Source organism: Trachurus trachurus (assembly GCF_905171665.1).
Source record: "Trachurus trachurus genome assembly, chromosome: 8".
NCBI lineage: Eukaryota > Metazoa > Chordata > Actinopteri > Carangiformes > Carangidae > Trachurus > Trachurus trachurus.
The window spans coordinates 12,668,725-12,684,425 of NC_139905.1; the positions used below are offsets into that span (position 1 = coordinate 12,668,725).

Below are 15,701 nucleotides of genomic sequence, written 5' to 3' on the forward strand. Positions count from 1 at the left end.
ACCAGGCATCAGATCCCACTCAACCGGGGAAAGGAACATAAAACGAAATGTAAAAAAGAAAAAGAAAAGAAAGAAATCAATTAGTAACTCAATATAGGTATCTGTGGTTGTTGTTAGTGCTATTTCCCTCTGCCCAACCCGATCTAAGTCAAACCCCCCCACCCCCACCCTGCCCTCTGTCCCATAGGTCCTGTGATGCTAGTCACTCCTGAACTCCTCTTCAATTTCCGGGAGGTTCTTTTTTTCTCTCCTCAGGGTCTCGGTCAGTGGCCTCGCGCTGCTGGGAGACTCCAGGTTCTTGGGTTCGTTGGTGTTGTAGCTGCCCTTCTGCTGGTACGCATAGACGTAGATGCTGTACAGGCCTCCGAAGAGCAGCAGCAGTGCCAGGATGACAATGACTGAAAGATAAAAATAGCACAGTCAGACTTAATCTGCAGCACAATGAGGGAGGAGAGAAATAGTGATGAGCAGCAGCTTCTATATGACTGATTTTATAGCGATGCATTACTGCACAATATCAGAGGTGTGGGTGAATTTAGGTGTCACATTATCTATCATGACAATATTATAACCCCATATACACTTTCCTGTAAGATCCAGGTGAAGATACTAAAAAAGGTCAGAACTGCACACATCAGATGTCTGCTGTGTCTGTGACTCAAATGTCTGCAGCATCCCTGGTGCTTTGTGTTTGTTGTTGCATTAAACATCCCAAAATTCACTTGACACAGATAAGCCAGCTCTGGTTCTTCTCTCCTGGTCCTGTGGCCGTGTCTTTTGTTTGTCTGTTCAGCTCCACAGCGTCATTGCTCATGCTGGCCAGCCCCATTTTTTTTATATCCATTTTGTTCAAGTTAAAGTTTAATATGCTTCACTCTCTCTCCCCCTTTCTCTCTCTCCTCATTGTTACTGCCTATCTCTGCTTATTGAGCGTCAAATAGAGGTAGAAAACACAGATATAAGCATTTTAAAACACCATGATAGGATAGAATCTCTATCTGGGTGTAATCTCACATTAGCACGGCCACTTTTCTATGGTTTTTCCATGAAATACTGAATGTAATCTGACCAGATTTAGCTTTGGAAATGGAGAGTAATGGAGAGTAATATGATATATAATGTACACCGTGGAGCAAGGTCATTAAGAGCTTAAAATACAAAGGAGAACTTTGATCTGAATTAAGTAGCGTTATGAACATAAGTTTTTAGCATCTGACGAAGACAGGAAACCTTTGATGCTGGAGCTGTTTCTCAGATGGTAAACAGCCACCCTTGCAATAATGTTCTTGCCAAAGGTCAAACCAGCATCCAAAATGAGTCGCAGATTTGTAATGTGATTGCTTCTCGCACCAACCACCTGCCTCTGAGCCTTAGTACCAGAATTGTTCTGTCTTGCAACATAATGGCTCTGTAGTTCAAGCTGCTGCCTTGGAGCTCAAGGCTCAGACCACAATTTTCATCCTTTCTGGGCACAGCTTTAAATGTTTCCCCCCCCCCTGCATTTGCTTGGGCCATCCTCCTACAGTCCAAATGAATACAGGTCAGGCAAACTGGAGACATTGAATTGCCTAGAGGTGTGTGTTTGTTTGTCATTCAGGGTGTTCAGTGTGTAATGGACCAGCAAAATGGCCTCGGTGTTTCTTAGCACTTTCTGCCAACATTTACTGGCAAAGGCGTCCACCCCCCAATAAATGGGTATGGAGCTTGGATCGATTCTGTTGAAGCATCTGATAAAATATTATCATGAGGTACAGTATTTCTTTTTCTAGAAAAGCAGTACTGCACCTAAAATGGTTTTTAAAATGATTCTGTAAAAGGACAAATAAACATATATTGATTGCCACTGTCGGAATTTGCTCACTAGCAACACAGCACTCATTTTATCAGCTACATTTAAATCAAATGTGCAATTTCTTTTGAGCAGTATACCAGACAGAAATGATGTCTGATTACCAGCGGGGACCATTGCTGGGATGCCTGAATGGCGCGCTAATCTCTAATGACACACTGATGTCCTGCATTAGCATAATAGCTCTGAAACGGAGTGATCTATTAAGCTGTAACATGTATCAATGATGAACAGGGAGCTGGGCCTACAGTATGCAGACTAAATTTAGCTGATCCGGTAAAGGTCTCAGACAGGGATGGAGCAGAGACCGCTCTGTGCTGCACTTTAATCCTGAGACTCCAGCCTCAGCTGCTCATCAGGAGGAACGGCTCTAATTTACCACGTCATCTGTAATACCGCACTGCAGACAGTTCCTCTGGTCTCGGCACTCAACATGTCCTCTTGTAATAAAGTGTGATATTATCATAGGGATTCAACAGAAGAGGAAATATATTAAATATTGATGTTTTCCAGAAATGTACAGGCAAAGCTTAGGCTTTAATTTATATTCATTTTTAATTGATTTATTTAAATTTCCTCCGATCTCACCTCAGGTCATAATTATTAATAATTGTAATTTCTCTAAAATTCATACATTAGTTCATATATTTCTTGCAAAAACAAATGAGGCTACAGTGCATTAGAAATACTGTTTATTTGAGAAGGTTTTTTTTTTTGGTTTTGTGCCATGTAATAGATTTGAGCCTGCAGCCAGACGCTTGAATAAACACTCAAAAGCCCACGTTGGAATCTGACATCCCCGCTCTAATTTAGGATTAGAGGATTTTAGGGGAAAAAGGAGAACTTCAAACTGATTTGTCTCATCTGGGACAGGCAAGCGGGTAGTGAGTAAAACAGAAACGACAGAGAGGAGCAGTGCTTCAAATAAACTGGATAAATTGCTAAATGTCATATTACTGTTCATACTTTTGAATGCAGCAATTCCGAAACAAGGCAGATACACAGCATTTGTCTATTCAGGGCAATGCCCGATTAAAGAGAGTGTGTGTCAGAGTACAGGGAGAAAAAAAATCTTACCTGTTATCCAAAACAAGCCTAGGTCATCATGGATATAAATGTACTCTGTAAAAGGGAGATACACAGTTAAGTGGATGAACAGGAAAACACTAATCCTTTCGTATGAATACATAGTAATATAAGCTCACCTATGCTGGTAAACCAGGGGTCTGCCTCCCATGGTACATAACCCAGGACAGGAGGGAAGGCACCACAGATGGACTCCGAGACATAGCCTTGTGTCTGTACCGGAGGGTCCGTTTCATTCGGACGGAAGAAGGCCTTTAAAGGAGCGTAGACGTTGTATCTCACCCCGGATATGCAGCCTATGAAGCCTGGTGCGTTATGTCTCTGGATCTCGTAGTCAATGTCACCAACCTCTGAAGAAGCAGCCACAACGAGGAAACATAGGATCAAATAATACTGATACTACTGTACTACTGGTAGCAAGATGAACATCAACAAGTGGTAAATTTAGGTTTTTACCCATCACTCTGCCAAGGAACATGGACTTTGGAGAGTCAAACCTGGCGTCCTCCACTAATGTTATCTTTTCCACTATGGGCTCCATGTAATCCACCTGTGTGTGGGGCAAGGTAAAATCACATAACGCCACCTAACCAGACCTATGTGCAAAGGTGTATTTTTTATGTGAGCAATTACAAAAACACAGTCAAGTTTACCCTCTTTCTCAGCAAGAAAACACATTTAAAGAAAATGTTTCATAGGTTCATTATAAACCGAATAAACCACGTCAGATTGGAGTTTACACAGCAACAGCAGTGAGAGTGCAAACCTGCGTTTTGATGGTTCTGTTGTGTCTGGTGATATTGACATAGTGGGGGTATCCATCTGCCAGGTTTCTGTGAGTCAGCTGGTACTTATGTGTTATGAGCCCCAGTTTATACCTCAGATCTACACTACCTGTGAGGAGAGACAAGACAAGATGCATAAATAGCGTTTGGTGTGAAAACCTCAATGACCGGGTCAGTTCTTAAGATTATTTGTCTCTGAGCTTCTCCTACCGTCGGTCTTTAGGATGATGGCGATGTAGTCCTGGACAAAGGAGCTGATGTACAGCAACACAGCTGGTGTGTGAACGGTGCTGAAGCTGAACTCTATATCATCTGCTGTGTCGTTGTAGCCCAGGCTGAAATTGTCGTAGTGCGGGTCTATCCAGTTGGCCCATGCTGCCTCGTCTGATATGGGTTTCTTTCGGATGTTATACTTCAACCACGAGCCGATCTCAAAGTAGGCTCCGATGTCTTAGAAGAGATTATTGTAGAGTTAGATACCTAGTAGAAACCATATCTGCTCATGACAGCAGTTAGTAAGTTCAGGTGTTGTCTAGAAAGATGTGTCCAAACTCACCTTTATGGCAGTAGAAACCATCATAGGCTGTGTTGTTGCAGTCACAGGTATAGGAAGCGTAACCTTCAATACACTGACCGCTGTTTCGGCACGGTATGGACGCATTGAGACACTGTCCTGTGCAATTCCTCCGTATACCCTTTTCTTCATCTACTTTGCTCTCTAAATCAATAGGAACGCCGTTCAGCCGTAACCCTCGTAAACAACCCAAGAATGGTCTGTGCGTTCGATTGCCTGCCCCTGATACAAAGGAAAAGTTTATCAGTGGTGGTAAGTCTTCAAAGTTTAGAAGACCAATGACTTGGAGAAGATATTTGACAGTTTTAAGTTTCCAAATGCAGCATAGGTAACTTACCTACGACAAAAGGATGACTAAACTTCATGGTGACAAACGTCTGACCTGGGAAGCGTTTCACAGCCCAAGGTTGATAATCAACTTTGATTCTGGCTAGTTTCACATTGATCTCAGCCTGAACAAAATGCCACTCATTGTCATTGAGAGGCACAGGAGAGTTCAGGGTCGCATTGAGGATGCCATCACCCACCATAAATACAAACACAAGTTCATGGGTGGCTAGAAAGAGAAACAGGATATAATTAGAAATAATAGTTACAGTACATATAAGAATTACATAATAATTACTAGACAAATCAGTCAGTTGCATGAGGTGAATATCTCCCTCATAACAGTGTGGTCGACTCACAATTGAGCTCTATCCGTATAAAGTTTCGAAGATGTTCGTCAGAGTTCTCCATGAAGATACAGTTGCCACGATAGGTTTTGAAGTGGAAGGAGATGTCAGCACTGGATCCCGGCTTCCAGGTGGGGAAGGTTATGTTGGCTGGCTTGGTGAAGGCTATGGTGTTCCAGATGTTTCCTGTGGAAAAACATTGGAATTCATGTAGAGAAAAAACAGCAACCGACGACCCCTCGTACAACACCAACCAAGCACAACCACTTTGAGTTTAAGCTTACTGTCGCCATGGCAGCGGAGAGGCCCGACAGTGAACTGTGCTTCTGAGCCGGTCCTGTTGGTATCCCCGACCACAATTTTCCTTACAGGGAGATGATCTCTAAAGTCCAAGTAGCCCTTATCTGAATACCTGAGAAACCACACAGTGGTGGATGTTAAAGATCAGGCATCACAGATAAAAGCTAAAGCGGCTTAATGAGTCGTTCTCTCACCATTGTCTGTAGTCGGCATCACAGTGGCACAGAAACCTGGAGTCGGTGCAGGTTTGGTTGATGGCACAACCACACATCTGGACCTCTCTGTAGGTCCCACCCCAGTAATAATGACTCACATTGTTGCGGCCAATCCAGTAACCAAACGGTCTTCCATCTATTTGGAATGGAAAAGGTATGTTAAGAGTCTCCTTGATGTTTTCCATCTCCCTTGTTGTCCATTAGCACACAAGTAAAATATTAAATGACATGATTAATCCCACTTACTGGGGGTGTTTAGAAGACGGGACTTGTAGCAGGAGTAGTCGATCCACTGCTCACAGTACATGGAGATGTTGGCCAGAGCGGTGACTTCATCCCAGGTAGCATTCCAGTAGTTGACATCTCCGATATATGGCCGGTCTATTGAACTCCCAGTCACCTTAGTACCATCCACTCTGTCATTCAGAATCACCGTCCAAGCTTTATAGGCTGCAGAGAGGTGTGACAGATATAGAGCATAGGGTGGACAGGATGATAATGTAAGAAAAATTAAAAATATGAAAAGCAATTTAAGGTCTGATAAGACTGTCAGAAAGACAGAGTGCTAGTTCAGAAGATGCACAACTTTCCAGTACGCACACGCGCGCGCACACACACATAGAAACAGCTGGAACGATCTTGTTTAATGAACCCTTTTAATTTCCCTTGAAATTTCATAACACATTTCTCATTATAGGAACAAGATAACCTGATGTCTTGCTTTTTCATCTTTTCATTAACAACTCACAGAGGATCTAGTAAATACTTAACACTTTGCTGATGAAGCTGTGTTTTTCGGATTGACAGCTTTTACTTACACTTCATTTTGCAGTACACCTCAAATGGTTTCAGCGGCCCACTGAGATCAGGATCGATGGTGTAGTTTCCAGACCAGTACTTGCCACTGAGCCTGTAGGCCTCGCATGACTCTTTATAAACGGCTGTTTGAGGAGAGAGGTGAGATTTGTTATTATTAGGGAGAAATATAGCAATGGGACAGATGTGATTAACTCTGAAGAAATGCTTATGAGAAAACCAGCACTTACACATGTGACACACTTCTCCTTTATAGCCGGTGTTCTCGCAGAGACAAATAAAATCGTCCCAGGACTGGATGCATCTGCCTTCATGTTCACACGGGTTTGGAGTACATCTGGAAATACAACAGATGGATGAAGTGAGTATTTTAATGTTAAAAATGTGAAAGAATAGCTTTTGTAACTGTCCTTCTTTAATTTCCAAACTCTTGCTTTTCTCTAAAACCATTTGTAAAATACAGTCATTCAAGGTTTATGAGTCTCAGGGCCAAATTCTTCACAAACATCTTGACTCATGTCATCAATGAAGTGTGTTTCATTGTTGTAACATACAGTATAGTTCTAGCATAGTTATTCTATTTTAGTCTTAGGCAGGTTTTCTACTTTTAATGAAATAAAATTTTATATTCTGTAGAGTAGATGAGGATCAGAATCTGAGTTGGAATCTGTACCCTTTGCAAAAAGTAATAAAAAACAGACAAAACACTGTATTTTAAAGTAGCTTAGATGCTTAAAGTGATGTTTCCTACCTGTCAGTAATGCCACAGGTTCCTAACAACAGCTCTGCATAGCGCCCCCATTGTCGTTGCAGAATAATGTCTATATCAAGCTGCTCATTGTCTATGAAGATATGCTGCATGCAACCATGGAAGCGGTTCAACTTGGTTTCACATTTCCGTATGGTGTTATTGGTTTTCGGACAACCTGAGTGCAAGAAAAAAAATGGATTAGGGCACATGTTGATTTTTCTGTTGTTGTCAGTTGTTGTTTAAGTAATCAACCACCACACCTCCAAAAAAGTAGCGGTCTCCCGTCCGAATAGTGAAGGGGTTGGTGATCTTGAGTGGAGAGCCCTCCTCCTCATCAATGGTGAGGGTCAGCAGGTTGTCTCTGGCGGCCAGGTCCACTGAATGCCAGTAACCATCGTTCAGCCTGTATCCTAGAGATTGGAGAAATGTCTGTCATGTCATGAGATCATGTGCACAGCCTTCATCTAAAATTGACAGCTCACTCGTCCCTGCCTTCAAACAGAGACTGTCCTGTCACAGCTCATCGATCTAGATTAGGCATGGCAAGTCCTTCGAGAGAGGAGTCTGTCTTTTTTTAGCTTTTACAAAACCAAACATAAATAGCATGACCTTATCTACCTCTATCTGTTAGACAAAGGCATCTGAGGCAAAGATCTTATCACCTGCAGCAAACTGGAGTTTCTTCTTCCCGGGCTGAAATATAGTGACATTGATCTGTCCCTCACTCAGACCCAGCTCGAGGGCACCGAGGTCATCGGCAAAGCGTGTGAACATTAGCAGCCCAGTGTAGTCCCAGGAGCGGAACTTGAACTTGACAAACATGCGAGGCCTCCTGAAGAAGCCCGGCACCTGCAGATAATTGTTGGGTCCGGCAAAGGTCATCGGTTTGAGGAGAATGTCACGGCAAGCGTAGTGCATCTTTTTCTGAGGGTGAGAAGAAGAAAACAGAAACATATCTCATTGATTTTGGTGAAAACATCATTAGATCATAGGAAACTATTGTATTATGACTCGAATGTGGAATAATGGTCCGTATTAAGTCCTACCTTTCGCGGTATGCGGATATCTGACTCTTCTCTCTTGGCTTTGTCGATGATATTGACTCCATTGATGAAGACATTCTCCAGGCAGCCCCGGAAATTTGGCACAGTGGGCAGGTGAGGCAGGTTTGCTTCTATCACTCCTCCTACATACAACTAAGAGGTATAAAGACAATCAGTTAGCCTCATTGACCTACAGTAGTATACATATTCCTAATATTAATATAATTAAAGGAGGATAATAAAACCCAGATGCTGAGTTACCTGCGTATCCAGATCCAGGTATGTGAACTCTCCTTTGCAGATGCCCGTCACTGTGTGGCTGTCCACTGTGAAGTTCACCTGTCGCCCATAGCGCTTGATGGTGACGTAGTGCCAGTGCAAGTTATCCAGAAGGCTGCCAGCGCTCAGCGTAATCCGACCGTTCACGTTGTGCACCATACTGCTTCCTATAGGAAACAAATGGCAGAAAACCCACAGAGCAGCTCTATATGAGAGAAAATGCTGGAAGTAACTTCAGGGCTCTGGCCAACAACCTAACCAGCGATATTGATTTCACGATTGAGAGAAGCTTGCTTCTTATTGAGATGGATATCACTGTCACATGGACCAATATTGTTGTTGCATCCCTCTCTCTTTCATTTCCTGTCATCTTCTCCACTGCCCGGGCAAAACAAATGTGTGCCCAAATGCTCTAAAAGAAAATTAATTTACGAGTCCTGGTGTACCGAGGCTGATGTGCAGGTAGAGACGGCCCTTCTTCAGCTCCAGGGTGAGGACGTCTCCCTGAATCCCCTCGCTGTGCAGCAGCAGGCCGTCCTGCTCCAGAGTCTTGAAGTTTATGGCGAAGTGGTCGTGCAGTGTGCGGGACCTCTTGTCTGGGTACATGTAGATCACTGAGTCGTCCCCGTTGTACTGTAGCACATACGAATCTGAAACGAAGAGCAGAATATCTAGATATATAACATTTTGAATATAACTACTGATTTAAAATACTGCCCACGGTTTACTGAGCAGTCTGCATCCAAGGTTATATGCAAATCTATGTGGCATTTATTGGGATTATCTGGTGATTTTATGCAGTACCTCGTGGGTGTTGGTATTTAGCTGGTGTAGGATGTTCTTCAGTAAGAATCAGGTGAGCTTAGTCGTGTCTTAACTGGGAAGATGTTGTGGGATATTTGGCGCTTGAATGTAGTGGAATATTGACAAATATGACTAAGCACCGGGACTGCAAAATCTCCCCAGATCTTTATCAGAGGCATGTAAATCCCTGTGTAGCATCCATCAGTCATTTTTACCATAAGGACAGCCAAACAGCTCCAGCCTCACACCGATCTTCCCTCCGCTCTCCGTGTTCCACGCCAGAGGCAGCAGGCGAATGTGTTTAGCAGTAAAGGCGTAATGGAAGACATTCCTCTTCACCTGATAATAATTCCAGTTTCCAGGCATTGTCTGCAAACAGATGAGCCAGGGAAAGAGACGAGAGAGTTATTGAGTCACTGCAGTGGCGTTAACACCTTATTAAGGGACTGGAGATGAACTGATGATGAGATTAGCTCTGTCAGTGTTCAGAGAGATAATATGCTGTGCTGTCTTGTGTTTCAGCGCCAGGGACAATGGCTATAATGGAGCACCTACTGAATGCAGAAGCAATTGTGAAGATTTGACTAGATAATCCTTCACTCTCATCCCCCGTCATGGCCCTGATCCCACACCCCTACTAAAATCATTATGGCTCAGTGGCACCTACAGAGTTTCCTCCACGCATGATGTACGGCGTCCAGGAATCTGGTCGGTCTCCATAAAGCAGGGAGTACTTGCTGACCCAGTCATATGAGTTGAACGTCCCCTGGGTGGCGATGGCCACCAGTCGGTACTTCCTGCCCAGGTCGACCTGCAGCCATGGCTGTCTGTCCCTCGGAGATGGGGACCAGCCACTGCTGCCTGAGGGTGGAGAGAAATCATAACCAAGCCAATTAAGATATCAAATGACCTTGTAACTTATGTCAGCCATTTTGAACTTGATACAGATTTGGGGGTGGAGTTCAGCGACTTTGTTGACAAGCATTTAGTATATAGCAGCAATATATATCACCAGTTACTTACACTATGAGCCTAAATTCTTTTTTTCCTCTAGTTTGCAGCCAAATTTAGTCACAGTTACTATAATTGTCCCCTTGTTTTCCTGATTATGTAATCTGAGGTCCTTATTTATGTGCTCAGATTAAAGCAGGTCTATATTTGTAGTGCTTTGATAAGTTTTTGAATAATTTTTAGTGTTGCACTTCTACACAGTCAGATTCATAATGGACAGTTGAAAACCAGAAACATATCAAAATGGACACAGCACAACAAATATGTTATCTTTTTTAAATCCATGTATTGTTCTCATTTGTCAAATGCTGGTATTTACTATACCCACAATGCAACTCAACTGCCAGCAGTTCAGCTAATGTAGCCCCAAGTGACACAGACACGCAGATACTGCAAGTTTAATATTGTAAAACTAATGACAGTAGTGTCAGGGTTGGCATTATTCATGCTGCAACAGGAGCCATTATGTTGTATGTTATTAATTACACTTGTGCCTTTTCAGGTATAATAAATTCAAATATCTGCAGCGAGAAAGGTCTCTCAGGTGAACGGTGTAAAAAATTGAGGACTTACCGTACAATTTGGCAAAATTGGCGGAGTACAGGAAGTTATATCTGGAGGAAGCCAGAAAGGAGGAGGCATAGAGCCCAGAGACCAGCGGATCAACACATTCATCTGCAGTGACAACAAGGAAGAAACCAAGGTCAGAAGATATTCAATAAACGTCCTCACAATGCTGCATTTGCAACTGGTTTTCAAAATTATGCAATTCTAGGGCAACAAAGACAAGCACTGCTGCACAGCCTGATAAGAAAACACCATTTTGGAGTTTAATTAGAGGTGAACGCATTCTCCATTGGACACAAACATCAAATTTAGCCGGATCAGTCCAATTAATAATTCAAAGCACAGCACAGACACATTTAGTTTTTTTGGTCATTAACATTTTTCAGATGGGGAGGTCAAAGATGTACAACCCTCATTAATGCATAGCCACTAAATAGCCTCCTTTTAACCAGTTGGATCAAGGTGTAACTAAGTGTCCTGACACCTACTCAGAGCATGTGTCATCTTAGCATCCTCATTTCTTCACAGTCTGTGTGGGACTGGGAGTAAATTATGAAACCATAGCTGAGATTAACTATTGTGAACGTCATGCAGTTACACAACCACCTCTTTCATATTTCAAAAGAGTTAAAAGATGGATCTCGTGTGTGTGTCGGCCAGACAGAAAAAGATGTTGCAGCGTCATGTGGATGTCATTGTGGTCGTGTTACTGTGTGTATTCGCCTGCCACTGTCTGTATACCTGTGTGTTTATACATGCAGTATCCTGGACAGGGAGGACACAGTCACACTGAGGCTGCGGCTGTGTTGTTGTGCATGTGGTTATGAGACCGATAGGCCCATCACCCATCTGCTGAGGCTTGCTATCCGACCCACGGCTATTAGAAGTGACCATAATTCTACCTAATCTTGCTTGTGTCAGTGCTGGGGATAAATGCATGATGCCCTCACCCCGAGCTGCAAGTGAAACATTGTCTCATTTAAGTGCTGAAGTATGCTCTTTAATACCCCCAAGATACTTCATATAGATAGTCTGCAAGAAAATATAGATGGATTTGGGTTTAACTTGAATGAGAAGTTTAGGGAGATACAGGACCAACTAAAGTAGAGCTATGAGGAAAGTGTAGTGCAATCCACCACAGTGTAATCCTCTCTGAACATATGGAGTTGTTTACTGTAACTCGTGTTTTTACAGTCTCAGAGGTTTTGGAGCACAACAGAAAGAGGCAGTGAGCTGTGGCTGAAAGCAGGAGGCTTGAGCACAATTTGTATGCAGGCTGCAGGTGGAGTGAGAGAAAGGACGGGTACAGCACAGCCTCAAAATCTTAACACCTTTGAAGAGGGAAAGAAGTCTGAGTGATGAGAGCAGATTGTTACAGCAAAGAATTACGTAGAATGCTTTCATCTGCTGCCTGACACTGCTTCAAATGTCATGTGAGACATAATATGCAGCATGAATACGCCATCATCTGAAGAACAAAATCGAGTCACAGGAGCGTGAGTCCTGTCACCGGTCCTGAGAGGACACACCGTCGTCCACTCATGTGGAAGAAACGTGCTGAACAAGGGAAATGTGACCTTGACTTTCAGCTCCTGTCTGCCTGCACGAGAAGCCTCCTCACCACCCACACGATACAGAAATGCTTACGGAGGAATCGATAACAGCTCCCTGCATGCTGCATCACTGTGCTGTGGAGAACACTTCAAGTGATCCACTGCTTAAAAACAAGCTGTTTCAAACAAAAATATTTGGAGGCTTTGTGCTGCAGTTACACAACCGAAGCTCATTTGCCCGCTAATGGCTTCAAATGTATCGATTTGTTTTAATGCCCCTCAATTAGTAGTTAAAGGGAGAGGAGGTTGACTTTAAATGTGAAGAGCAGCTGCTCCATCCCAGACTGCAGCAGGTTAACCCAGGACACTCAGCAGCTCCACACCTCCACTTCATGGCAAGACTGTCACACAATCCATCCACACTCCAGCCTCTTCACGACTCGCCTCCTCTCCCCTCACTCTGAACCCCCCCTCTCCCTCTTTATCTCCATCCAGTAATCAACTGCTCTCTTGTGCACTCACAGCATTCCATTACCTCATGCCCCCTCTCATCATAATCATTTCTTCTTCTTCCTCTCCCAGCCTCTCTCTCTCTCTCTCTCTCTCTCTTTCAAAAAGTAGGCGTTGTCATGTTGCAGTAACTGAGGTTCACCTGAATCCTTTGCACCCCCTTTCTCTTCCTGTGATCCTGCGTGCCTCCCCTCCCTCTCTCTTCCTGCCTTCTCGTCACCCACACAGTGAAATCTCTTTCTCCATTCATCATTAAGAAGCTGTGGGGAACCGTGTGGCTGCGTAGCGCTATATCATCACTCCTGCTGAATCATCAGTCTACTGTAAGTGTAGGCCGGTCTGTCTGGGCTGACACAATCATCACTGCAGGTTACATACAGTATGCAGAGGCACCTCCTCCGGCTGTCACCGTCTTGCTCTTGACGTGCAGCAGCTGAGGATTCAGACAGCAGCCCTGCATTTGTGCAAATGTGAACTGAATGCAGATGTCCACCGACATTATATCAAAGAAACACGACTACCCTATCAAAGAAATGCTGCAACGTAAGAGGAAGGAAGTGAAAAAAAGAAATATAGCATTTTTCTATTAGATGGATTTCACTAAATTATTAATTCCCAGGCAGGCATCACAGTGGGTGGTGTCTGACTACAGCCAGGGATAAAAACCCAAACTGTGCAGCACGATAGAGTCAAATTCAGGTTTACATTTGCTTCTGTCTCAGCATAGAGCAACACATGCTTCCTTCACAAGCTATTAGCTTCCCTCACATGAACCAAGTAGTCAGTCCCCTGCTGATCAAACTGCTAACCATGACAGAATGCACAAAGCATAAACTTGAGTATGCTAGTACAAAATCACACACACACACACACACACTGAAGAACAAGGCTCAGCCCCACCCGACCGCATGGGTCACACTGCTCTGGGATCTGAGGCTCCATTTTAATTCGGCACTGTGCACATGAACACAGCAGACGTAGCGTTGCACTGGCCTGAGATAAAGTATGGGCCAATCCCACAGGCCTCAACTAACTGGATAGCATGCGTTGATTCGATAAGGTTATGAAACTTCCACTCAAGTGCAGCCTCCATTTCCATTCATTTTTCAGTTTTCTATTACAGCAAGATGGTATGATTCACGTCTCGGCACCAGATGTGACGAACATTCGAGTAATAGCAGTGGCACTAGGATGATCATCAGTACAAAATAGATGTATATTACAGTATAATGCAGTGCCTGGAGAGGAAGGTAATCCTCCTGTAGCTTCACTGGCACAGTTCAGAAAGGTGGAGAACATCTATCTGAAGTGGATCCACTTCTATAAACACCCAATACACAGACACCTACCTGGTTTAGCTTTCCTTTTATCAACATACTGGCTATACTAGCATTAGGTGATGGCTGTCACTTCACTTCTACTCCATCATCCAGAATTTCAAACCATCCTGAAGTCACATGAGCTCCCATCCCTAATCTCTAATCTCCCAGTGATGTAAAAACTAGTGAGTCATTCAATGCAGTGTATGGGGTTAATAAACAGTCAGCAGAGCCTCCTCACTCTGACATCACCTGAAAGGCTCGTTAGTGTGCATACATAACAGGCTTGATAAATGAACAAACGCCCCCTCACCAATTTTAGCCCCCAACACAGCCCCACCTCTGTCCAAGCATATGCTGCACCACATGACTGCTTCATTGATCAGTGGGAAATTATTTCCCTGCCAGGTGAATCCACGCAGGATGCGTGACTCTGTATATGAACAGGTGATGTGCACACAGCCATCCCAAAAAAAAAAACACACAAAAAACTACTGCAGTGGGCTGGTCCCGGTCAGGACGCCGATACCCTGCTCCCTCAACTTGATTATTTTCAGCACCAACAACAGCAACCAGCATCAATGCGACATGCTGATGATTCTATTCAGAAACAATAGAGCAGACACGCGGGCGGGATCGTGCTCTGCGGACAAGTGGAGAGTTGAACCCACACGGTGCACAAACTTGCACGCTGGCTCTGAGAAAGCACTGCAATGCAGACACTCCAGTGTGATGGGGAACACTATGCGCACCTTCTGCTGCAGGACCGGCGCGGCTCTGCCTCTGCACTTTTTTTTCTCTCTCTTGCTTTGGCGCGTGAGCCCATAAAACAACGTTTTTACTGAAACCGCGTCAGGCAAAAAAATAAAAATGAAATTAAAAAAAAGCAGTGAAATGTCATGACCAGTGTTTGAAGATTATGTCTGTTTTTTATCGCAGCGTGCGTTGCCCTTCAACACCTCAGGATACATTTTGCCCTCCGGTGATATTTTCCACTTATTCACCTGCATCAAATGTTATCCTGCAACTTTTTTTTGTTTTAATCCTAAAGCACACAACCACGCGCTGACTAACCTGCAGATAATGCATGTATATAGCCTATATACACCTGGACATATTTGACTGATATTCTAGCAACCGATAACAGAGGAACAATTGCTGTTTCACAGGACTTACGTGATGAGCAATGTTGAAAACCCAAAAACAAGAGGCATATGCTCAGTACTTTGCAAGTCATCCTTCACTTAGGACGCGTTTCTCCACATAGGCTATGTCAGTGTAATCGTTGATTGTTCTGCAGCATCCTCTCAACCCCCCTTTAGCCCAACTTTAACTCGCGCAGCTCCAACTCCTCTTCCCGGGATGTCGGGCAGCCTCCACCGGGGCGGGGGCGCGCATCGAATGCCGAGAGCGCGCAGTTCCTTCGGCTATGTTCTTTTAACCAGTTTTTATTCACATGTCTGTCATGGCATGGTTTGGCTCCCCCTGCATTATATCATCCAGCGTTGTCTGTGGATGTGCGTCCCTGGCCGAGTGCCTCAGAAGAGGAAAAGTGGGAATTTTGG

The 15,701-nt window shown here is 43.9% G+C and overlaps 1 protein-coding gene across 1 annotated transcript; it reads right to left on the minus strand.

The window, feature by feature from the left end:
* Positions 1-180: 180 nt before the first annotated feature.
* Positions 181-15,497, minus strand: cntnap1 (contactin associated protein 1). The gene is made up of 24 exons (XM_083977990.1): positions 15,313-15,497; positions 10,761-10,862; positions 9,844-10,037; positions 9,392-9,545; positions 8,819-9,022; positions 8,355-8,539; positions 8,097-8,246; positions 7,713-7,974; positions 7,311-7,460; positions 7,051-7,225; positions 6,530-6,636; positions 6,302-6,424; positions 5,730-5,933; positions 5,463-5,619; positions 5,253-5,380; positions 4,981-5,154; positions 4,632-4,850; positions 4,277-4,516; positions 3,931-4,170; positions 3,702-3,829; positions 3,392-3,485; positions 3,055-3,285; positions 2,927-2,971; positions 181-398 (listed from the first exon to the last, which is right to left on the minus strand). Exons 1-24 carry the CDS (start codon positions 15,371-15,373, stop codon positions 199-201), a joined length of 3,927 nt encoding a protein of 1,308 aa, XP_083834116.1. The 5' UTR covers positions 15,374-15,497; the 3' UTR covers positions 181-198.
* Between the last annotated feature and the right edge of the window lie 204 nt (positions 15,498-15,701).

Excerpts from the sequence above, each read along its gene's own strand:
- cntnap1 (XM_083977990.1), bottom strand. The coding sequence starts at position 15,373 with ATGACTTGCAAAGTACTGAGCATATGCCTCTTGTTTTTGGGTTTTCAA. Across the intron at positions 5,155-5,252 it reads TCTCCGCTGCCATGGCGACA|GAAACATCTGGAACACCATA; the intron begins GTAAGCTTAAAC and ends GTTTTTCCACAG. Across the intron at positions 3,830-3,930 it reads CATCATCCTAAAGACCGACG|GTAGTGTAGATCTGAGGTAT; the intron begins GTAGGAGAAGCT and ends CTCTCCTCACAG.